At 39.5% G+C, this 25,080-nt stretch overlaps 1 protein-coding gene across 2 annotated transcripts in view; it reads right to left on the bottom strand.

The window, feature by feature from the left end:
* C9H7orf57 (chromosome 9 C7orf57 homolog) overlaps window positions 1-21,150 on the bottom strand; it is a 38,506-nt gene extending 17,356 nt beyond the window's left edge. Inside the window, exons 1-5 of one of the 2 annotated variants that reach the window (XM_036738818.1) lie at window positions 20,899-21,150; window positions 20,381-20,453; window positions 14,224-14,415; window positions 1,129-1,237; window positions 168-321 (exon numbers count right to left, since the gene is read on the bottom strand). In XM_036738818.1, the coding sequence (XP_036594713.1) occupies window positions 168-321; window positions 1,129-1,237; window positions 14,224-14,415; window positions 20,381-20,435 (510 nt within the window). In that variant the 5' untranslated portion in view covers window positions 20,436-20,453; window positions 20,899-21,150. Of the gene's footprint in view, window positions 1-167; window positions 322-1,128; window positions 1,238-14,223; window positions 14,416-20,380; window positions 20,454-20,560; window positions 20,683-20,898 lie in introns of those variants that run through there. The other variant, XM_036738819.1, reaches the window with a different exon arrangement.
* Window positions 21,151-25,080: the final 3,930 nt, after the last annotated feature.

Genomic DNA, 25,080 nt, shown 5'->3' with positions numbered 1-25,080 from the left:
GGGCTCTGCATCTCCAGCATAGAGTATAGTTGGCAGCACATGCAAACACTTCTACATGCTTATTGAATCAATACAGAATATTAAAAAATTAAATAACATTTGAAGCTCCTAACATAGTTTCTGAAGCACACAGGAACAACAAAATCCCAGCTCAAGATGGGAGTCACCTTTTTTTTGTCTTTTTCTTCCTCAGCTTCCCTCTGCCAAACTGTTTTCATATCAAAATCAAAAGGCCCCCTTTTGGATTCATAGTTACCATTGGCCTGATCAGGGTTAAACTCTTCATAAACCATATAGTCTGGCATGGAAGATACATGTATTCTGCAGGGGAAAAAAGGATTTAATAATTTCAAATAAAAGTTAAAAAATGATATTTTCTTTCTACGAATGCCTCCCATCTTGTCCTTTTCTCTTTCCTGCCTCAAGCACTTGAAGTCCACTCTTTCCTTCCTTGTCTCATGCAATGTGTGGTCTATCTTCTTTCCAGCACTTAGGTTCTGGAGCTGGGATGACCCTCCAAAAGATAAAACAAAGTGTGCCACTTTAAGGAACACTGGTATACTTGTATACTCGTGTGTGTGTATGTGTGTGTGTGTATAAAACTGGTATATAGAACTACTGTGGGTAGGAGGGACTTGGCACATGGGCAGAATGTCCACGAATACTGAAAAGATTTGGAAAATAACATGCCGTATAAATAAATGACCTATATCAGGTTTGGGAATGTCTTGGATTCACATAATACTTTTTCCACTAAGGCACCCAGATAACTTTAATATAGGCTATCACTTATTCCAAGAAATCTCAGCTAGGTATATAAAGGTGTCATTCTACAAACAGAGAATGTGAAGCATTGAATTAATTGCCCCAGGTTACATAACTCTTCCATGGCAGAATACTAGAACACATGGAAGCTCCTGAACTTCAGGGCTGTAGCTGATCAGTTTTGCTGCATCTCGCAATACCTTCTCCCTTACAAAATGTTCCAGAGTCATATTTAATTTAATAGTCATGGTAAATACGCTGGCTTTTTATTTTGCCGTTCAATTAAAATGTGGTTGAACTCCCCCCCCCTCCCCGCCCCAATATGGGTAAGCAAAAATTTAAGATGAATTCAAGCACACTTACTCTTTCTGTTCAGCTGTTGGTGGTTTACTGTGATGAGTATACCATTCAGGCATAGAATATGCAACAGGAGATCCTTTTCTTGAACCAGCAGCATAATGTTTCAATAAATCTGAAGTTAAAGATTAAGATGAGATTTAAATTTCCTCATTACCAAGGGGAAGCTATTATAAACGTATCTGGCTACCAGGCACGGCTGTAATAATTGAAAACTAAATTGAAATTAATGGTGGTTGGTTTTTTTTTTTTACTGCTGCTTTATCATTAAAATGTTCTGTAGATACCAGTGACACCTATTATTTTACTGGAGATATAAGACCTTGGAAAGGCAAAGGTCAAATTTTAGAGATAAAATTCATTTGTTTTTCTAAAATACACCTGAAGCTTTTTAACAATTGTTACTAAATAGACTATTACTTATTTTTCCAACATAAACACATAGGTAGCTTCCAAAATATTTATACAAAAAGTAGATTGAGTTATTATAATTTTCTTCTCTTGGTATTTCTATTTCTTCTCTTGATATTTACACTCAGAACTGACTGTTCCAAAATCTTAATGGGATAATTACATTTTAATTAAAAGAGACTAGATCTGAGTTGATTAAAACTGGTCAGCTTTTAAAACTTCACCTATTTTACCTAAACAAAGGCCCACTCCCCTCCTAAATAAACTCTAGTTGTTCTTTATCACTTCTTGGATCAAAGAAGATCACAGATTCAGAGCTGGAAATGACTTTAGAGTTCAGCCCCCTCATTTTGAAGATGAGGAAACAGGTGAAGAGAGCTGTGATTTGCCCAAGGTTGCACAACCAAGTAAGTGTCTGGGGCAGAGTCTGAAACCACTCTGTTTGGTATTAAAAAGCCTGGCTCCAACCTATCTTTTCAGCATTATCACATACGTTCTGCCCCACTGCTCAGCAAAGTACTTAACCAAACCAACCAAATGGGCCTCCTTGCCGTTGCCCTGCATAATGTCTATTTCTGAGTACCCTTTGCACAGACTGCCCCTCAAGCTTGGAACACACTTGCTCTTCACCTTGGCCTCTGAGAATTCCTAGTTTCTTTCAAAACTTAGCTCAATCACTACTCCCTATATAAAGCCTTTCCTGAGCCTCTCAGCTGCTATTCTTTACAATCAAATTACCATATATTTCTTTTGTATACTTGTGGGTGCATGTTGGCTCCCTCAATGGAGTATAAGTTCCTTGAGGGCAGGAAGGGTTTCATTTTTGCCTTTACATCATCAGCAAGCAGTTTACCAGTAGTAGCTGGTACACAGCAGGTGGGTAATAAGTGCTTGCTGATTGACTGACAAGGCCTGAAAGTACTTGCTTCATAACTAAATACAGCACTTGGGAGCAGTATTCATAGTTACCCTGAATCAAAGCAAATTTCCTAACAGCAGAAATAAGTGATATACTATTCTGAACTGAATACAAGTAACTAAAGATGTATTTTTAGGAAGGCCAACAGAAAACTTAAAAGTTGTGTTCTAACCTCTGTAAGGCGAAGAATGAATTAAAAGTGATTAGAGGTCGGGGCAGCCAGGAGGCACAGTGAGTAGAATGCTGGCCCTGGAGTCAGGAGGACCTGAGTTCAAATCAGGCCTCAGACACTTGACACATGTACTAGCTGTGCGACCTTGGCAAGTCACTTAACCCCAACTGCCCTGCCTTCCCCCTTCCAAAAAAAAAAGAAAAAGAAAAGAAAAGCGATTAGAGGCTATCTGTAATTTTCAGTGAAGAGTAAACACCAAGTACCACACGGAATTAATGATGAAGCAACTTCAAGACAACCTTTAGCATTTCTAGTGCTTTAGGGTTATCCCAATTTGATCCTTCTAACAGCCATGTGCTATCATTATTCCCATTTTATAGATGAGGAAACTGAGGCAGATAAATATTGAGTGACTTGCCCAGGTCACATAGCTGATAAAGTGTCTGAAGTAGAATTTGGACTTCGGGTTTCCTTCCCGACAAGAGGGCCAACACTGCATCCACTATGCCACCTAAGGGCCTGTTCCAAGAAACCTCAAAAATGCTTACATCTTTTAACCATGTGATGGTTCAGAGCAATCAGATTACTCCCAATTTGAAAAAGTAAAACCAAAAGCTGGGAAGATTTAAAAGAAAACCTTTATATGAGAAACTGAAAATAAGTTAATAAAAAGTGTTTTCATTTCAAAGAACTGAGTAAATATTAGACCATTTAAAGTTGATGAGAAAGCAGAAGTTTAAACTACTTTACATGTAATTAACTATCCTTGAAAACTTCTCACAAAATAATCGTTGAAGAAAAATGCAAAGAAATTTAAAAAAATAAATAATGCTACCCAAAACAGATTTTGGAAACTTTCCTCTAGCCCTTTGAGTCAGACATGATTAATTATAAAACAGCATGATAATCTTTAGTCCTTGGCTAAACCAAGCACATTTAGGTTTCATATTTGTTATATAGTATTCAGCCCCAAAATAGCACCCAATAGCTGGTATCTTGCCTAATTACCAGCATGTACAGTCCAAAAATACACACACAAAAATATGAAATCATATTCAAATTTCAGCTCTAACGGTTATTGCCTGTGTGACTTTAGCAAAGTTGCTTCAACTCTCTGGGGCTCGGTTTACCCATCTGTAAAACTTATTTGGTTCCCTGCAGCTGTAAATATATGATCCTATTAAAACTCTTTCCAAATTGGACAGGCTAGCAATTATAGTATTGGTGAAGTTTATAAAAGTCCAGAAACATCTTGGCAGCTCAAGCAGATTATTCTTGTGAAGTTCACCAAATAATAATTAGAAGTAGAAATTACTGTAAACTTTACTATAATGGTTAGGAAATTGGATGAAAAAAAAAGAAGCAAACCTATAAATTTTAAAGAGAAATTTAAGACTATTTATTCAAATAGTTCATTTCTGAACCAACTATATACAATTATATACCAACCAAACTGAAAATCTAAAAGAAATGGAGAAATGGCTACAAAAACACAAAATTCTCAAATTAAGAGTAAATAAAATAGAGATCTTACTTAAAGTTCAGAAAAAAATCCAGCTAGCTATAAAGAACTAGAAAAGGAATAAACTAAAACCAATAAACCTTGGTCTTGATGGATTTACATTTGAATTTTAATAAACTTTTAAGGAATAATTAATACGTTTACTAAACAAATTATTTCAAGAAATCAAGAAGGAAAATTCTTTATCAAACTCCTTTTTGTGAGCCAAAAGTAGTATCAATACTTAAACTAAGAAAAAAACAAAAGGAATGAAAAAGAACCACATACCAGTATCATTTTTAAATAAAATCCTAGCAAAATCAGCAATATATCCAAAAAAATATTCAGTATGATCAAGTTGGATTTAAACCATGAATACAAAGATAGTTCAATATTAGGAAAACAATGAACATCAGCAGGAAAAATGGAATTTGTTTGATGAGATAAACATGGATGCAAGGGGAACTCATCAATGAATGTTAAAAAAAGAGAGAAGCGTACAGAAGTTAGGAGTTAGACCAGGGAACTGAGGATAAGAGTGTTACGCCTGAAATAACTGTTAAAAATGCTAATCCTCAGAATAAGCTGAGGCCAGCAAGGGAAGCTAAGGATGCCACAAAAGAATTTATTAATTATTCCAAGAGAAAAGGGAGGATCCAAGAAAGAAAAGACCTTTGCATGAGGGAGGTTGTACAATAACTGACCGCAGAGAGAAAGCAGAGCTGTTAGTCCTTATTTTGTTTTTGTTTTCTCCACAAAGGAGAATGATCTTTCCACTGGAGATGACAAGGCAAAAATGACTAACAGGGAGTTAACACCCAAAACAAATGAGGAGATAAGAGAGCATCTAGCTGCCTTTCACAAGGTCAAGTCACCTGACCTAGATGAATTTATATCCTTAGATCTCAAAGTAATGGAAGACGTGATTGCTGAGCCACTTTGTGCCCTGAAAGATCACGGAAAATGGGAGAAGTACTACCAGATTATTGAACAGCAAACGACTCAATTTTTTTAAAAGGGAAAATAAGAGAGCCAGCAAACTATAGGCTGGTGAGCATGACATCGATTCCTGGAAAAAATTCTGAAACAGATCACTCAAAAGGTGGTTGGTCAACAACTAGAGAGGGTGAATTGAAACAGCCAGTGTCCCTTCATTAAGATCATGCCAGGCTTACTGCATTGCCTTTTTTGACAGAATTACTAAGCTAGCAGTTGAGAAGAATATTGTAAATTTAGTCTGCCTCGATTTTAACTAAGTTCTTGATAAAGTATCTCACATTATTGTCGTGGAGAAGAAGGAAAGAGAGTCTCCAGGGGTGGGGAACCTGGGCCCTCAAGGCCACATGTGGCCTTCTAGGTCCCTGGGTGCAGCCTTTGGACTGAGTCCAAGATTTACAGAACAAATCCTTTTATTAAGGGGATATGTTCAGTGAAGTTTGGATTGAGTCAAAGGGCCACATTTGTAGCCTTGAGGCTGTAGGTTCCCCACCCCTGGTTTAGACAATAATACAATCAGATGGATTCAGAACTCACTGAATGGATGGACGCACAGGGTCAACTGTTGATGGTTCATTGTCAACATAGCAGGAATTTCTGGAGGGTTACCAAAGGCATGGATGGGATGCTCATCAAATGTGCAGATAATGCAAAACTGTCAGGGATGGCTAACACACTAGATGACAGGATTTAAAGGAATTTTGACTGATTAAAACTGTGGGCTGAATCTAATTAAAATTCAATGAAGTTAAATGTAAAGTTTTACACTTGGGTACAAAAACATCAACTTCATAACTGTAAGATGGAGCAGGCTGGGTTGGACATTAGTTGTTCAAAAAAGATCTGTGGGTCTTAGTGGACTGCAAGCTAGTAAGTCAGCCATGTGATATGCAGCCAAAAAAGCTTCTAGATAAAGGTATCTTTATAGGTATCTAGATAAAGATAAAATTTACTCATTTTACATGACATATTCCGCCTTCACCCCACCCAAGCCACACAATTGATGAGCAATACCCTTAACTTTGCCCTCACCCATAAATGTTCTACTTCCATATTTATGAACTCTGAAGTTCATCTGGTCACACAATCTATTGTCATTCCACCTCTCCCTTTGCCCTGAAATCCCAAACCCTATCATTCATGCATACAGGAAACTCCAATCTCTTGACCTTTCAGTTTTTTCCAGGCCATCACCCCTGTACTAGCTGCATTTTACTCTGACCCCTTGATGACCCAGCTCCACTCTACAAAGAACTCTTCTCTGGAGTCCCTTGCTCTCTTATCATATGGCTAGTCTTGCCCTGCCAAGCCTTCACCCTTGGATCACCCCCACCATCTGCTGCCTTACTTCTAAAAAATGTGGCTGCTGAATGAAGCCTGGGAAAATCACAAAACCGTGCTGATTGGTCCACTACATCTTCTCACCTGGGCCCTGATTGCTATAAGGTAATCAATCCTTTTATATTTCCCTAATTAACTCACTATCCCACTCACCACAATGATTTTTCCAAGACTTTTCATCCCTCCTAAAATCTCCCATGGTTCTCCCTCCCCTCATCCTTTTGGGTGAGAACTGTTCCTCGTATTCCACTGAAAAAATTAAGGACATTCACGAGCTCCTTCTTCTTCCCTCCTCATCTCACATCACCCAGACACCTACTGACACTTTCTCCTCCTCCCTTTGTCTCACGAAAAGAAGGTCCTTCTCCTCATCAAAGCAAACACCTCTTTACGCACAAACGGTCTCATTTTCTCTGCAGCTTTCTCCAGCAGATTGCTCCCACTATCAACTCATTCTCTCATGTATCTCCAATCCTTCCCTCTACTGGCTCATTTCTCACTGCCTACACCGATGCCTATGTCTTCTCCATGCTCAAAAATCCTTCACTTGATCCATCCATTCCCACTAGTTATCATCCCATATCACTCCTGCCTTTTGTGGCCATACTCCTTTGAGAAGGCTGATTACAAAAGATGGCCCCATTTCTTTTCCTTTTACTCTCTCTTAGCTCTCTATAGTCTGGCTTCTGAAATCATCATTCAACCCAAACTGCTCTCTCCAAAGTTGCAATGAATTCTTGTCTAGCGGTCTTTTCTCATCGCTTGTCCTTGACTCCCTGCAGCCTTGGACGTTACTGATCATTCTCGTCTCCTCGATAATCTCTTCTCTCTAGGTTTTCATGACACTCCTCTCTACTGGTTCTCCTCTTATCTAGCTTGTCACTCTCTTTCAGTGTCCTTTGCTGGATCTTCATCTAAGTCACGCCCCACAGGGCTTACTTCTCCCACTGCATCCAGGGTCATCTCCAGTCCTCCTGATCTGTATCTGGCCACTGGACCCAGATGGCTCTGGAGGAGAGAGTGAGGTTGGTGACTCTACATGGCCCTCTCTCACTTAAATCTAATTCACTTGCAAGTCATGACATCACCTTCATGATGCCATCGGTCCTCTTCAAGAACAAAGGACGAACAATCTGTGAGTAGTTAGTAGCTGTCCCTCTGGGTACCCAATTGGCCAGTGCCAGTTGGGCAATGCTGCTTTCTTCCTTCCTTCCCTCCTTCCACAGAGGGAATAATGCCCTTACCTCTGGGTGCTCTGCTGAAATCTCACAAGACATCTGGGGGTTTGGGTGCTAGATTTCTTTTTTAAGGGCCGACCCTAAAACCCAAATCACTCTGGCTCTCACTGATTGTGGCCAACAACAGGTCCCAAGCCTCACTCGTCATTGTTTGGGTTTTGATGGCTCAGAGTGAGTATAAACAGCAATTGTTACTGTTTTGGCCAGAAACCCTGAGGGTCTTATCCTCCCAGATTGATTTTTCTTTTGGACTAGGTAAAGGACGCCATTTTTTGGCCTCACTTCTTACCTAGCTTTAATCATTGAAGCAGCAATGCCTCAGACACACTGAGGCCTGGGAAAGACCTTAGCTTAAAAAGGCCAAGGTCTCCCACTGCATTCAGGGCCATCTCCAGTCATCCTGATCTACAACTTGCCACTGGACCCAGATGACTCTGGAAGAGAGAGTGTAAGGCTGGTTACTTTGCACAGCCCTGCCTCACTTAAATCCAATTCACTTGCAAGTCATGACATCGCTTTCCTGATGTCATCGGTTCTCTTCAAGAATGAAGAACAAACCCAACAGCAACAACAATGGCCAACTTCTCTTCTAATATATTATTTTTATCTGCTGAACTCATCAGCTCCCATGGATTTAATTATCTATCTGCTGATGATTTCCAAATCTACTTATCTAGGGCTAACTTCTCTGGTGATCTCTACTCTCACATCTTGAATGACCTATCGGACATCTTTAATTAGACGTACTACAGACATCTTAAAGTTCAAAATGTCAAAAATTGAAATGTCAAAAACTCTTTGCTTCTAAACTATCTCTTCTTAACTCTGCTGTGACTGTTTGGGGGACCACTATCCTCCCTCATTCTTGAAACCTAGGTGTAATCCTTGACCCCTCACTTTCTCACCCCTCCCCCCAGCCAGTTGTCAAGTTCTATCATTACAACTATACACACATCTTCCTTCCTCTAAGACTCTGTACCCTAATACAGGTCCTCTTCACTTCACACCTGGACTATTACAATAGCCTGCTAGCTGGTCTCCCTGCCACAAGTCTCTCCCCTTCCAGTCCAACCTCCATTCAGACCTCAAAGTAATCTTCCTGACTATGTCATCACCACGCCCCCTTTTCAGTAAACCCCACTGGCTCCCTATAGCCACCATGATCAAATATAAAATTCTCTAACATCCAAGGCCCTTTATGACCAACCCCTCCATCTTCCCAGTCTTATAACTTACATTACCCTTTCTTCCCCCCCCCAGTCCCCCCCCCCCCCCGTACTCTATGATCCAGTGACACTGACCTCTTTGCTGTACAAGATACTGAAACAAGACACTACACCTCTTGAATCCGGGAACTGTCACTGACTGAAATTTTCTGCCTCTTTATTTCCACATCCTGGATTCCTTCAGGTCCCAACTAAAATCCCTTTTCTGATCCCCCTTAATTCTAAGGTCTTCCTTCTATAGACTGTTTGCAATTTATTCTGGAAATACCTTGTTTGTACATAGTTGTTTGCATATTGATTCCCCTGTTAGACAGTGAACTCTTTGAGGGCAAGAACTCTTTTTTTTTTTAATTTAAATTTATTTATTTAACATATTTGGTTTTCAACACTGATTTTCACAACAATTTGGATTACAAATTTTCTCCCCATTTCTACCCTCCCCCCACTCCAAGATGGCATATATTCTGGTTGCCCTGTTCCCCAGTCAGCCCTCCCCTCTATCACCCCCCTCCCCTCTCATCCCCTTTTCCCTTCCTTTCTTGTAGGGCAAGATAAATTTCTACGCCCCATTGCCTGTGTATCTTATTTTTTAGTTGCATGCAAAAACTTTCTTTTTTTTTGAACACCTGTTTTTAAAACTTTGAGTTCCAAATTCTCTTCCCTCTTCCCTTTCCACCCACCCTCCCTAAGAAGTTGAGCAATTCAACCTAGGCCACACATGTATTATTATGTATAACCCTTCCACAATACTCATGTTGTGAAAGGCTAACTACATTTTGCTCCTTCCCAACCCATCCCGCTTTATTGAATTTTCTCCCTTGACCCTGTCCCCTTTCCCAAGTGTTTGTTTTGATTACCTCCACCCCCATCTGCCCTCCCCTCCATCATCCCCCCCTTTTATTTTTTTTTTATCTTCCTCCCTCTTCTTTCCTGTGCGGTAAGATACCCAACTGAGTATGTATGGTATTCCCTCTTCAGGCCAAATCTGATGAGAGCAAGGTTCACTCATTCCCCCCTCACCTGCCCTCTCCCCTCCTCCCATAGAACTGCTTCCTCTTGCCACCTTTATGCGAGATAATCCACCCCATTCTATCTTTCCCTATCTCCCTCTCTCAGTATGTTGCTCTCTCATCCCTTAATTTCATTTTATTTCTTTTAGATATCTTCCCTTCATCTTCAACTCACCCTGTGTCTACTCTCTCTCTTTTACATATATATATACACACATATATATATACATACATACACATACATATACACATAGACATATACATACATACACATTCACTTATATATATACATAAACATATATATATATATATATATATATATATATATATATATATATATATATACACACACACATATATATGCATATTGCCTTCAACTACCCTAATACTGAGGTCTCATGAATCATACACATCATCTTTCCATGTAGGAATGTAAACAAAACAGTTCAACTTTAGTAAGTCCCTTGCAATTTCTGTTTCTTGATTACCTTTTCATGCTTCTCTTGATTCTTGTGTTTGAAAGTCAAATTTTCTATTCAGTTCTGGTCGTTTCACTGAGAAAGCTTGAAAGTCCTCTATTTTATTGAAAATCCATATTTTGCCTTGGAACATGATACTCAGTTTTGCTGGGTAGGTGATTCTAGGTTTTAATCCTAGCTCCACTGACCTCCGGAATATCGCATTCCAAGCCCTTCGATCTCTTAATGTAGAAGCTGCCAGACCTTGGGTTATTCTGATTGGGTTTCCACAGTACTCAAATTGTTTCTTTCTGGCTGCTTGCAGTATTTTCTCCTTGATCTGGGAGCTCTGGAATTTGGCGACAATACTCCTAGGAGATTTCTTTTTGGGATCTATTTGAGGAGGCGATCGATGGATTCTTTCAATTTCTATTTTGCCCTGTGGCTCTAGAATATCAGGGCAATTCTCCTTGATAATTTCTTGAAAGATGGTATCTAGGCTCTTTTTTTGATCATGGCTTTCAGGTAGTCCAATAATTTTTAAATTATCTCTCCTGGATCTGTTTTCCAGGTCAGTGGTTTTTCCAAGGAGATATTTCACATTGTCTTCCATTTTTTCATTCCTTTGTTTCTGTTTTATAACATCCTGATTTCTCATAAAGTCACTAGCTTCCACTTGCTCCAATCTAATTTTTAAAGTAGTATTTTCTTCAGTGGTCTTTTGGACCTCCTTTTCCATTTGGCTAATTCTGCCTTTCAAGGCATTCTTCTCCTCATTGGCTTTTTGGAGATCTTTTGCCATTTGAGTTAGTCTGTTTTTTAAGGTGTTGTTTTCTTCAGTGTATTTTTCAGTATTTTTTTGGGTCTCCTTTAGCAAGTCATTGACTTGCTTTTCATGGTTTTCTCGCATCCTTCTCATTTCTCTTCCCAATTTTTCCTCTACTTCTCTAACTTGCTTTTCCAAATCCTTTTTTGAGCTCTTCCATGGCCTGGGACCAGTTCATGTTTTTCTTGGAGGCTTTTGGTGTAGGCTCTTGCACTTTATTGACTTCTTCAGGCTGTATGTTTTGGTCTTCTTTGCCAGCAAAGAAAGAATGCGAAGTCTGAGACTGAATCTCAGTGCGTTTTCGCTGCCTGGCCATATTCCCAGCCAACTAACTTGACCTTTGAGTTTTTCAGTGGGGTATGACTGCTTGTAGACTACAGAGTTCTATGTTCCACGTTTGGAGGGGAGGTGCCCGCTCTGCCACACCAGCACTGCTCCTTCCCCAACCCCCAACCCGAACTGGGCTTAGATCTTCGGCAGGCTGTGCACCCCTGCTCTGATCCGCCACTTAATTCCTCCCACCAGGTGGGCCTGGAGCTGGAAGTAACAACAGCTGTAGCTGCCCCACCTCCGCTGCCCCGGGGGCTGGAAGCCGAACCACGAACTCCTTCTACTCCCGCAGCTTTTCCCACTAACCTTCTCCGCAGTCTTTGGTGTTTGTGGGTTGAGGAGTCTGGTAACTGCCGCAGCTCACTGATCCAGGGCGCTAGGGCCCCCTCCGCCCGGCTTCTGGTCTGGATGTTCCACGCTGCTCAGGCTGGGCTCTGCTCCACTCCGTTCCCAGCTCCCAGCTCCGTGTGGGATAGACCTCACCCATAGACCATCCAGGCTGTCCTGGGCTGGAGCCCTGCTTCCCTCTGCTGTTCTGTGGGTTCTGCTGTTCTAGAATTGGTTCAGAGCCATTTTTTATAGGTTTTTGGAGGGGCTCGGTACGGAGCTCACTCCAGCCCCTGCTTACCAGCCGCCATCTTGGCTCTGCCCCCCCAAGAACTATCTTTTGCTATTCCATGTATCTCCAACATAGCACAGTGCCTGGCACACAACAGGCATTTAATAAATATTAATTCAGAGTCCCACCATACTTTGCCTTCAACAAGAGTATCGTGTTTGGTACTAAGCACCTCAATTTAAGAAACACACAGGAAATCTGGAAACTACTCAGAGGAGGCAACCATGATGGTAAAGGGTCTGAAGTCCATGTCATCTGGTTAAAATAAAACTTGGTGGGAGCAAGGAAGAATAGTCTTGTGCTATTTGATCCCAGAAGGCAATGCCAGGAGTAATAAATGGGTGGAAATTTCAGAAGAAGCAAATTAAAGATATGATGTCAGGAAAAAATTGCCAACAATTAAAGCTATCCAAAAGTGTAATAAGTTGCTTTGAAAGGTAGTATGTTCCCCTTTCTTGAAGGTCTTAAAGCAGAGGTTGGATGACTATTTGTCAGGTATAGTATGGTAAGGAATCCTTTCAATTATGGTCTGGACTGTATTATAATTACACAGTACTGTTTCGATTTTGAGGAAGAGGTATGGTATATTCTCTCTTTGAAGGGGGCTGGAGGACCTATAAATGGTTGGACTTGACTGATATGATGATTAAGTTTTGTTGCTACACTTTTTTTTGCCTCTTTTTTATCTTATGTTGTTATAAGGCATGGCTCTGTGGGAGGGGAAAGGAATGTGATATAAAAACAATAAAAATTATTTCTTAAAAGGAACTTTCTCTGTAAAATTGACAAGATTAAATTATAAGCACTCAATAATACTCCTATTCAGAGAACAAGACATATACATACATGTATGACCATATATGTGCATGTGTATGTGTATATATATACATTTGTGCATATACATATGAAGACAGGTTAACTTAAATATCAAGATGAATCCCAAACAACTATCGATACCATTCATTAGAGACTCAAAAACACTGGTAGGAACCAGGATTTGTCAGCCTACTGAACCCCAGGTGTCAGACCTCCACCACTGAGGTAGGTCACCAACCCCTCTTTGACTTAGATTAGTCCTAGGGGTCTATATCCCAAAGCCATCCAAAAAAAGGGAAAAGGACCTATTTGTACAAAAATATTTATAGTGACTCTTTTTGTGATGGCTAAGAATTGGAAATCAAAGGGATACCCATCAACTGGGGAATGGCTAAACAAACTGTGGTATATGATTGTAATGAAATATTATTGTGCTATAAGAAATGACAAGCAGGACGATTTCAGAAAAACCTGGAAAGATTTACGTGAAATGATGCAAAGTGAACAGAACCAGGATAACGTTGTATACAGTAACAGCAATATTGTCCAATGAAGAACTGTGAATCACTTAGCTATTCCCAGCAATACAATGATCCAAGACAATCCTAAGAGACTAATGATGAGGTATACTATCTGCCTCCAAAGAAAAAAATGATATTGTTTGAATACAGACTGCAGCATGCTGTTTTTCACTTTCTTTCTTTCATTTTTTTTCCTTTTATTGGAGTCTTCTTGTACAAAATGACTAATATGGAAATGCTTTACATAATTGCACATGTATAACCTATATTTGATTGCTTACCATTTCAAGGAGGTGGGAGGGGAGAGATAGAATAGGGAACTCAAAACTTTAAATAAAAATGTTAAAAAATTTTAAAAAGAGATTAGTCCTAGGGAATTGCCTGGGAGACATATATCTTGCCCAAGGTCACACATTTAGTGTCAGAAATGAAATCTGAACCCAAGTCTTTTAGATTCCATATCCATGCCATACTATCTCATAAAAGAGATATTAAATGTAAATTGGTTCTCAACCAATCAACACTGTTCTGAGAGCATCCTTGATACTCTGTACCACCTCCCAAAAATACAAAATAAAACTTTTTAACAGATACAAACATTTATATTAAGGAAATTAACTAAAAGCAAAATTTTCCCTTTTATTAAGCCTCCTTATCACAATTCATAAAAATAAAATCTCTAAAAGAAAAAAAAATAAAGCATATGAACTTATTCACCAGGTCTGCCGCCTTGTTTTGCAAGTTTGACATATTCTGAGTCGGTGTCTTTTATCCAATTTCTTCGAGAGCCAAATGTAATCTCATTATGTGGTTCTGCAAGTTCACTCAAGCCTGGAATCTGGGACGTTGGAGGAAGTGCAATTTCTGAGGCCTTCTCAGATCTTTTCAATGGAAGATGGTAATACCAATCTAGAAATAAAATACTGAAATTAGACTTAACTGTTATCATTGGTGTCTACTAATTAGTTTCATATTTGTTTACACTGTATTGGACTGTCTCTGAGATGACTATATCTGGTAGGTGCTAACCTCACATGAAATTGCTTTACCTCTCTTACACACTTATTCCTGTTCTAATTTATACAATAGCTTGTGAATACCTATTTTATCCACCACACTACATAAAGAAATACCACCTTTCATTTTATATTCCTAGTGCCTAGTATAATCCCTTGGAAATAGTAGATATTTAATGTTTGTTTACCTGAGTTAAAACACAGAAGAAATGAAAAGCTACAAAGTAAATCTGTAGAATTACTAGTTCTAATATTTCTAAAACCTACTATAATATTGACTGTCATACTTAAATAAATTAAATCCAATAAAAATCTTCAAGTACCTCTCTTCTCTGCAACTCATTTTCTAATGTGAATTTTAAGGTTCTTTAAAAATGATTATTTTGATTCCCCCAGGCAGATACATTGTCAAATTTTTCTATGCCTCATTATTCTTTTCAGTAGAAGTAGAATATAACCGTACCACAAGTTATATATGGGATACATCCCTGAAATACATTGTCTTGTCTTATAATGACATGTAACTGGAAGCATTAAGATGATCTTTAAGGCTTCCTTCAATTACTTAATATGTTCTTAAACCCACAGAAGATTTGGGTCTGTAGGCCATCTGACTGAGATTTGAAAAACTCCTATTTTAAGGACATTTAAGTAGAAAATATTAAAACAGAATTAACAGCCTTAGTATCTCTTCTTATTCCTCTAAAAGCACCTATGTTTTGGCCAAAATGGAACTATCTGCTGTTCATTCAAGATGTCTCTAAACTTTCTGCCTATTCTCATCCCGTTTGCTGACTAAGAATCCTTCCCTCACCATTTTTACCTTCTGAAATCCGACCAACCGATCAAAACCAAGCTCAAATGGGCAAACCACCTCTTACTCTCCAGGCCTTAGTTTTCTAATCTGTAAAATGAGGTAAAGCAAAACAATATCTAAGGTCTGTTCCTGGAAGCTGTTGGGTGGCACAGTGGTCAAATCCAGCCTTAGACACATCCTAGCTGTGTGAGCCTGGGTAAGTCACTTACCTCTGTCTGCCTTAGTTTCCTCAACTGTAAAATGGAGATAATAAAAGCACCTATCTCCCATGGTTTTTGTGAGGACCAAATGAGACAATAATTGTAAAAACTTTTAGCACAGAGCCTGGCACATAAGAGGCACTATATAAATGTTGGCTATTGTTATTAATGATAATTATTTTCAAATGTATTTATATGTATTCATTTTCTATCTCTTTAGAATGTAAGCTCCCTGTAAACAGTGATTGTTTTTCTTTGTACATCTATCCTCAGTGCCTAGCAGAGTGTTTGGCAAGTAGTAGGTACACAATAAGTATTATTAACTGAATTAATTTTAATATTTGATTATTAAATATTTTTATATAAATCAACAATCTAATTATTAATTAATAATATTAACTGAAAATTATTAACTGAATACTTTAATAGAACAGGTTAAAACTCAGAGATCTGCAAAGAAATGGTAAATGTGGTTGAGGGATGCTCTCTCTTTTTCTTTGGGTTGGAGTGTGGTAATTGGAGGGATTACCGGGGATGGAGGGGCAGAGGGAATAAAGTTAAGAATTAAAATGAAAGTAGTTTCTGACTTGCAGTAAGTGCTGGGAGAAACAACAGACTGTTGGTTTTCCATGAGGAGACTTAAGGCGAAAGTGATAGTTTTCTGGAACTATTTGTTGTATTTGAAGAACTGTCATTTCAAAGAGAGAATATACTTGTTTTGTTTGATCCCAGAGGCTAGCACTAGAAATAATAGGTGGAAATTGTAAAGAAGCAATTTAATTTTCTTGCATAAGGAGAAAGATTCTAACAATTAAAAGTCTTCAAAACTGGATTAGGCTGCCTCGGGAGTGGGTTCCTCCTCATTGGAGGTCTTTAAGCAAAAGCTGGAAGTTGAGTATATTGTTATAAGCTAGAGAGCAGAAAATGTTTCATTTTTTTCATATCTATACCCCCAGAACCTAGCACAACACCTGCCACATGAGTGCTTAATCAATCAGTAAGAACTTATTCCATGTTGATTGATAACTGATCACAACAGGACAGAAAATTACCATTTATCTTCTCATTACAGAAAATTATTTTACTGCAGTGGTTAATGTTCACTCTCCAACCTGACAATATGTGTATTACAAACATTTAAGACAAGAATAATGTAGTTTAGAGGGCAGAACCCAACTAGTCAAGAAGGATTTTTCTGGTGAGGTGAGAAACTTATTTCTAAAGAGACGACTCTAGAAGAGATCAATAAAACCACTTCTAGAAAGTTCAAGCCTTCTCCTCCTTCCTCCCAATTTATGTGATTCTCAAAAACAAAAGGAGAAATCAAATTCAAATGTAGAAAATAGCTAGCTCATGAACACCATACTAATCAGATCTGGAGCAAGGATTTCATTAGTGGTTTGTTTCACCAAACCTGTACCTTTAAAACTGTTATAGGCCCCACTGACCACAAGGGGCACTAGAAGAGTATGGTTGAAATAATACACATAATAATGTGATGTATTTACTAATTATATGTATTTAGTCACATATATTATATGTTTAGTAACTATTAAAGCTTAAAAATGCTTTTGGTTAAAGCTTTTGGGACAACCTCTCTAAATCATTCACTACAATTATTGAACACAATAAGAAAAATATCTGTCCCTTACCCATTTGCTAAATGTTCTTTATTAATTTAAAAAACATTTATTAAGCACAAGTTCTTAAGCTACTTAATCAAATTTTACATAATCATAGCATCTGGAGCCTTAAAAGGGAAATTAACTAATTTTGTATAATATTTTTTAAAGTTAAGTCATCTAAATTTACAGTAGGCTACTAAAAGTTGCCTGTTAGGTCAAAGATTTCTTAGATTTTTTTTCAGAGAAATCAGAGCTCTGGAGCTGGAGGGATCCTTAGACATAACCCCCTCAATTTTACAACTGAAGAATTTAAGGCCGGAGAAGTTATGGGCATTGTCCAAGGTCACACTAGGTCTCAGAGCACTGAATCAAAGTGGCATTGCCTCCTGATTCACACAGGGAAAATAATATTTTTCCTGTTTTATGGAGAAGGCAACTGAAGCCCAGAAAGATTAAAAGACCTTGGAAAGGTCAGGCAAGGTCTAGGTGGCACTAGAATTCAAGTGTCCTGAATTGAAGTTCATTGTTCTTTGCACTCAACCATTACCACTCATAGATTTTCTGTCCTCTACCATTATTATAGTAGCATTTATAACAGTTATAGTAAGAACTTGATGAAGAATGGAAAAATATTTCATTTTCTTTCTTTTTAGCTTGATAATTTAATAAATATGTGTTGAAAAACTACTATGTACAAGTTAATCTGCTAGGTCTTTTTAGGAAACAAAGACAAAGAAGATCATACAACTTTCCGGTTGGGATCTAGCAGTGGGATAAGACAAACTAATACACAAAAAAACTATAATACAAGGCAGAAAATTACAACCACCAAAAGAGAGGTACAAAGAGCTATGGGGAAGAGGGAGAAAGGGAAAAATTACATTCTCGCCTTTTCTTTTTTTTTTAAGCTGGAGTGTGGGATGGATACACACAGGTAAGGTGGTGGTACTGAAAGTAAGCGTTCAAAGACTACTAAGATTCTGGCAGGCAAGAATGCCAGAGGAGGATACTCCAGGTGGCAGTCAAGGTATGAGCAAAGTCATGAAAATCAGAAGATACTGGGTGCTGGGGGATGAGGAAGGAGAGTGGAATAGTGAGTAGTATAGCTTGGCTTTAACATAGGTTAAGATTAGGGTAAAATTGAGACAGCCTCAAAGGAAGTTTTGGGTCCAGGCATAGAGGCTACGGTTAAGAATTCCCGGCTAGGAAATTTTGACTTTATTTAGTAGAGACGAGAAATTAAAAGAATTCTGAAATTACCAGTATCAGAGCTTTTATTCAGAACCATTAATTTGCCACAAGGTACACAGGAGCTAGAATAGCACAGTGGATAGAACTTCTTTCAGAGTCAGAAAGACTTGAACTGAGTTCTACTTTTGATATATAATGGCTATGTGTCCTTGGGAAAATTACTTTATGTCTCTAGAATAAACCAAAGAGCAGGGGCCAATCTGAATTAGTAGTGAGAATTTCATCCCTACACTAACGAAATCTCATGTCTGGTTAAAAAAAAAACAACTCTGATACATTTTGTTATTTTTAAAAAAGAATATACTATTTTTCTGAAGTTGCTTACCCTCCCAGAAACAAAGGATGCATTGCATTAAGGAGAAACTAGAAGATCTTATAGTAATCCAGGCTAGTGGTGGCAACATAGTCTAGCACCAGTCTGTGAGTCAGATGACATGAGTTCCAGGGCCAGCCTCTCTCTGACTAACTGCATACATCACCTACTTTGTCTGGTCTCCATTTTCTCTTTCATAAAGTGAGTTTGACCTCTAAGGTTTCTTTCAGGTTTGAAGTACCAGGGGCCTGAAACTAGCATAGTGCTAGGAGACAGGAAAATAAGGGATGGATGCCAGACAGCCAAAGGAAACTGTTCCAGAATACATTTTATAATTCCTCTATCATTTCTTCCACCTTGTCCTCTTTCCTTTCCTCTACTTCCAATCAGATGGCTCTGGAGGAGAAAGTGAGGCTGGTGATCTTGCACAGCCCTGCCCCTCACTCAAATTAAAGTGAACTTCGAGTCATGTCATCATTTCTATAATGTCAGGGACCTCTTCCAGAACGAAGAACAAATACAATAACTACTTCCAATCAGTCCTTCCCTTATTTTTTCTCTTTCCTCTCTCTATTAGAAATAACAGATATCCACATTAAGTCCAATAATTGTTAGAAGAATGGGCAATTATTAAGTAAGTCCCTGACTTCAACTGTTCTATGTTGAGTACAGGCAAAGTCATTTACTTCCATGAACTTATTTTTCTATCTATAAAATGGAGATAATACCTAAGCTTCCTGAGAGCAGGGACTGTCTTTTACCTGTCTTTGTATCTCCACCACTTAGAACAGTGTCTGCTACATAAAAGGTGCTTAATAAATGCTTGTGGTATGTAACAATTCACAGGGTTGTTATGAGGTTCATATGAAGTATGCAAAGCATTTTGAAAACTTTAAAGTTTTATATAATTGTCCGCTATTCAGATACCTCCAGCTATTTTGTGAGACTATTAGCATTTTGGGGGCTCAATTTCTTCTGTAAAATAGGGATACTACCACTTGTACTCTCAACTTTATAGGGTAGTTGTGAGAAAAGCACTTGTAAATTGTAAAATTATATGTAAATGTGAGCTATTCTCATATAAACGTAGAGTAGGACATAAAGTAGAAATAGAACAGAAATATATTAAATGATAGGAAGGAAGGCTGCATGGTACGACCAAGACTGGAGTCACAAAAGGTGAGTCTGCTAGTACTTTATTACTGCAGAGTGCATTAATTTCTCTGGCTCTCGGTTTCCTCAGCTGAAAAATGGGGGAGTTGTGCTATATTCTCTCTAAGGTCTTTTCCAGCTCTAGAGGTATGCCTCAGTTTGGAGAAAAAAAATCAAAGAAATTTCAACGATCTAGCAAACAACCTTTGGCATACTATTTTACCTTCAGATGACCTCGCTCTTCTTTTGGGAGAATAAGACAACTTTAAAATTTGTTGAAATTCCTTTTTCATTTCTCATCTGTATAAGTACTGAGATAAGGAAAACTTCCCCAAACTCTTTGAGGGTGTTTTTTATTTCTGTCTGAAAATGTGCGCGATAGCTACAAATTCAGAAGGAAATAATCCTGAACTACAGGTGGATTAGGTCTCCGGAATTTGGGGTCCAATGCATAACTTTCTCCTTGGAAAATACTACAAAGATCAAACGGCCATACTTACCACAAGGGGCATAGCGACTGGTGGGTAGAGTAAGGTCCTTGCTTGTGTTTCTCATTGCTGAGATCTGTAGACACTGGTTTTAAAAGAACAGAATTAACACTTCGTTCTTGTAATTATCTTACTAGAGGAGAGTCCTACTTTACTAAGAGAATCAACAATTAATTCGGACAATTAGCTCACTAAGGTAAGAAAACCGGCACAGTTCTTCTGACCGATGCATTAAGGATTAGAAAAGGGGCTGCATTTCTGCCTGTCGCTCGCATTCTGCAGCTCCGGGCGCCCGTGCAAGCCGACGCTCCACAAGCACTTTGCTGAGCAAGTGAATGGCGGACTGAACCGGACTAGAGCTCCGGCTCCGGGGGGGAGGGGAGGGGCGGCACCCCAAACTCAGTTCCCTCAATCGCTCTCCAGCCCGCGCCCCCATCCCCACCCCTGGCTCCAGCTGGTCCCTGAGGCCACGTCCCTCCCTGTCCCCTGTCCCCTCCCCCTCCCCCCGTCAGGCCACTTCTCCCTCACACCTTTTTCGCCGGCCACACTCGGGCACTGGGCTGGGGCGTGCGTCCGTGAGAGGCGGCGAAGCTGGGGGTGGGGAGCGGCGGACGGTAGTCCGGGTTAGCTGGGAGACTGAAGGCGGCGAGAAGCGTGCGAAGTCGAGAAGGGCGCGAACTCAGGAAAAACCGGTGTAGCAGCCCCGGGCTCAACAACAAGCGGCTGTCGCCGGGCAACGGAAACTCTTAAAAACCCCAGCCGAGGCTGCACGCGGGCCCGGAGCGGCACCAGCGCCAATCACTGGAGCGCGAGCCCGCGGGGGAGGCGGCCCAGGGAGGGGCGGGGGAGGCCGCGCGCGGAGTGGGGGTGGGGGAGGCTGCGCGGGGGGGGGGGGGGGGGGGAAGGGGGCCGCCGGGGGGCGGGGTCGAGTACAGCGGTGGCAGCAGCCTCCTTTTGTGGGCGCGGGCTGTGGCTGCCTTTGTGTCCCTGGAGTGAGTTTAGTGACTATCCAGGTAGGTCTTGGTATCATAAATTTTGACCAAGTCGAGATCTCGGAGCCCCTCTGGTCAACCCAGCCTTTTTGTACAGCTGATTGACTCCAGCTTTCCTGAATTAGCTTCCTAGTCTGGGGACATGAAAGGTCCCAGAATTTCAGGTTTGCTGGGTACTTGAGACCATGCAAGTTGCTGGTTTCTGACCAGACACCATTTCCAGATGGAGACAAGGTGGGCTGTGTCAAGAGAAGCATCATCGTATCTTTGTATATTCTTGCTGTTAGAACAAAATAAACTTTTTCCTTTGTCAAATGTTCATGAATTGAGAGTGCCTCATTTCATCTCAAAATCAAACTTGAAGGATGTTGGCTTTTAAGGCCATGCCTACAATAACACTTAGCCACCACTTTAGTACAAGCCCTTATCACTATTTGCCTGGAATTAGGCAATACCCTTCTAATCCATCTCCTTGTCTCAAGTCATGCACCATTCCAATCCATCTTCTACTTGGTTGTCAAAGTCAAACTCAGGTCTCACCATATCAACCCTCCTATTCAAACTCCAGTGGCTCCCTATTACCTCCAGCAGTAAATATAAAATCCTCTGGCATTTACAGCCCTTTACAATCTGGCCTCTTTCTAGCTTTCCACTCTTCTTAAACTCAATTCCCCACCTCTTCACATTCAAAGATCCTGCCACAGTGGCTTACTTTCCGTTCATTGTTACACATGGCACTCAATCTCCTGACTATGGCTGTGAAATCTCTATGCCTGGAATCTTTCCCATCTCTCCTCCAAATCTTAGCATCCTTGACATCCTGACTCATCTCCAAATCTCACAATTTGCAAGAGTTTTCTCCTGGGACACCATCATCCCCCAACTTCCTTCCGTTTACACTGTATATATCTTGTCTGTGCATAGGGTGGAAAATATTATACTATTTTATATCATTTCTAATTTCAACCAGACCCAGAGCCTCCATTAATGAGTAACTGGATGAAGATCCAGGACCTGGGCTTCTTTGTTCTCTCTAAAAGTTTGCTCAGGCAATACCCTTAACTCTGTCAACAAGGCCAGATCATTAAGGACATTACCCTAACCCCAAGAGAGATTACCTTGCTTAATATTCTACAGGTATATACTATCTTATGGAATGTAATGAGACACAGAGACGCTGGGCTGTAGTTTCAACTGACTTTTGTCAACATCCTTTACAACTCTATTCCATTAGGGAAAATCCTCTTCTTGTATCATGGTTAAACATACATGAGGGTCATAAAAAATGAGGTAATACAGGCTTGCTAGCTCTGCTAAAATACGTATATAAGTTTTCTCATTGCTTTGTTCAGGCAGCCAGAGTTATACTCTGACTCCTTGTACATACAAGTAAGCTAGCTTTGCTATGCTTTAAGGGAAAATAATAAACAACATGGATTTTTCTATCACCTACCTCTGTTGTTTCCTTCAACAAAATTTTCAGGTTTAACAATAGTTAATCGCATGTAGTAGTTTCCGCCATGATAATGCAAACTACTGGATGGATGCGTCCCTGTTTTTGTATCCCAAGTGCTTTGCAGTACCTGGCAGTGCTTATGAGTGCTTGTTGACAATGGCTAACTGCACAAACAGTCCTCTGGTAAAAAGGTCAGGAAAGAAGGTCCTCCTTAGCTTGCATGAAAGCTATGAATTGAAGAAAGATCCAAGCAAGATTGCATTTGGCCAGAGTATCAAATCTAACCCCCTATGTTAAAGCCAGTAGGCAAATGAAGATATGGGAACTCAGTCTTCTGCTTTTCTTCTTACTTTCTTCAGTGATCCAAATTATCCATCGAGTTGTTTAGGGATAAGAGTACATTTCTAAACTTTTACCTCACCCACAGAACCTTGTACAGTAATTTTAATTTTCACATTTACTCATAAAATGTAGCTAGCTTGTCCTAAGTCTTTTACCCCTTCCCACTCCCTCTAAATAAAAGATATTCCCAGAGGGGATTTATATACTGAAAGACTTGAAGGAGCACAATTTCCTTCCCATCTTTACTCCTAGATGATACCATTAACTAGTAGAAGTTGTTCAAAGTCTTGCCTTATTGGAGTAATCATATCTATACACTTAGTCTTTCTAGTTGCCCAGATTCTCAGCCTCAGAGGTGTGTTTAACTCCTCACCCCATATACCAGTCATTTGCCAAGCCTACCAAGGTGTCTATGACATCTTTCCTATCTCTCCCCTTTACTCACAAGGCTACAGCTGTGATCCAAATTCTTATCACATTGGACCTGGGCTATTATAATTATGATAGTCTGCTAAATCGTCTTCATTATATTCTGATGATTCCCTATTATCTCTAGAACACAATACAAACTCTTTAATAACTAATGCCTTTCACAACCTGCCCCTAACCTAATTTTGCAGCCTTTTTATACATTACTCTCCATCATGTATTCCACAGTCTTTCTGACTGACTTGGTGTGCCTCACACTCAACACTATCTCCTTGGCCTACAGCCCTTTTTTAGCTTAGCTGTTTTTTATACCTAAAGGGCACTCTCCTCCACATACCCATCTCTTACAATCTGTAGTTTCATTCAAGGCTTAGTTTACATACTTTAGCCTTTCTGATTCCCTCCCCTTGTCCCCTAGACACTAAATGCTGCCCTCATTATCAACATATTTATTTTGTACATAATTTGACATGGTATCCCCTTTAAAAGTTGAAGGTTCTTGAAGGCAAGGGTTTTTGTCTTTCTATCCTGAGTACCTGGTACATAATTGTTTGATTGTTAAGAGATTATGTAATACATACCACCTGTATTAGGGATAAATTGAGGTGGTTTATAGGATAGTTTAAGAATCAAGTTTTCTTCAAATTGAATATATAACAAAAGGAGAAAGCACATCATAATTTGTAGTCACTTTATTTGATCTGAAGTTGGTGCCAGAGACTCTCTTACCTAGGGAGCATAGGAAATATGCTCTCTAGGTAAGCTTTTGTAAGGCTAATACAATTAAACAAGCATGTATTAAAGTGCCTACTGTGAGTTATATTCCAGGCTTTTGGATTCCCAGACAAAAAGGGCAAATCTATTTACTTTACTCAGGAAGTTTATATTCTACTGAGAAATAAAATATGTAAGTAAATAGAAGATAATTTGAGATAAATAGAAGATAATGGGACACTAATTACTAGGAGACTTGTGAAAGGTTTCTCATGAATGGTGATATCTGAACAGAAACTTGATGAAAATTAAAGATTCTAAGAGGTAAAGATAAAGAGCAAGTGTGTTCTAGGAATGGAATGTCATCTGTCCAAAAGGCACCAAGCAGAGGATGGAATTCTGAATTTGGGGAACAGTAGGTAGCAAGGCTAGCAAGTATAGAGTGAAGGGGAGTAGAGTGGAATAAGTATAGAAGAATAAGGGCAATCCGAATTGTGGGAGGCATTAAAATGCCAGGCTGAATTTGTATTTTATTCCAGAGGCAATAGGGAACCATTGAAGATTTTTGAGCATGGGAGTGATATGTTTAGACTGTGCTACAAGAAGGTTTTGACAACTATGTGGGGGAATGGATTAAAATGATGTGATAGGTAACAAGGAGACCAACTGGAAGAGTTTTGCAACAGTCCAATCAAGAAATGATGGCCTGAACTTCGTGTGAATGAAATAAAGACACAGACATGAGGGTTGTGGAGATACATTCATGAGGTAGGAGGTAT

This window comes from Trichosurus vulpecula, chromosome 9 (genome assembly GCF_011100635.1).
Source record: "Trichosurus vulpecula isolate mTriVul1 chromosome 9, mTriVul1.pri, whole genome shotgun sequence".
Classification (NCBI taxonomy): Eukaryota; Metazoa; Chordata; class Mammalia; order Diprotodontia; family Phalangeridae; genus Trichosurus; species Trichosurus vulpecula.
The sequence above is the reverse complement of the archived record's forward strand: the minus strand, read 5'-3'. Positions and strand labels throughout refer to the sequence as shown.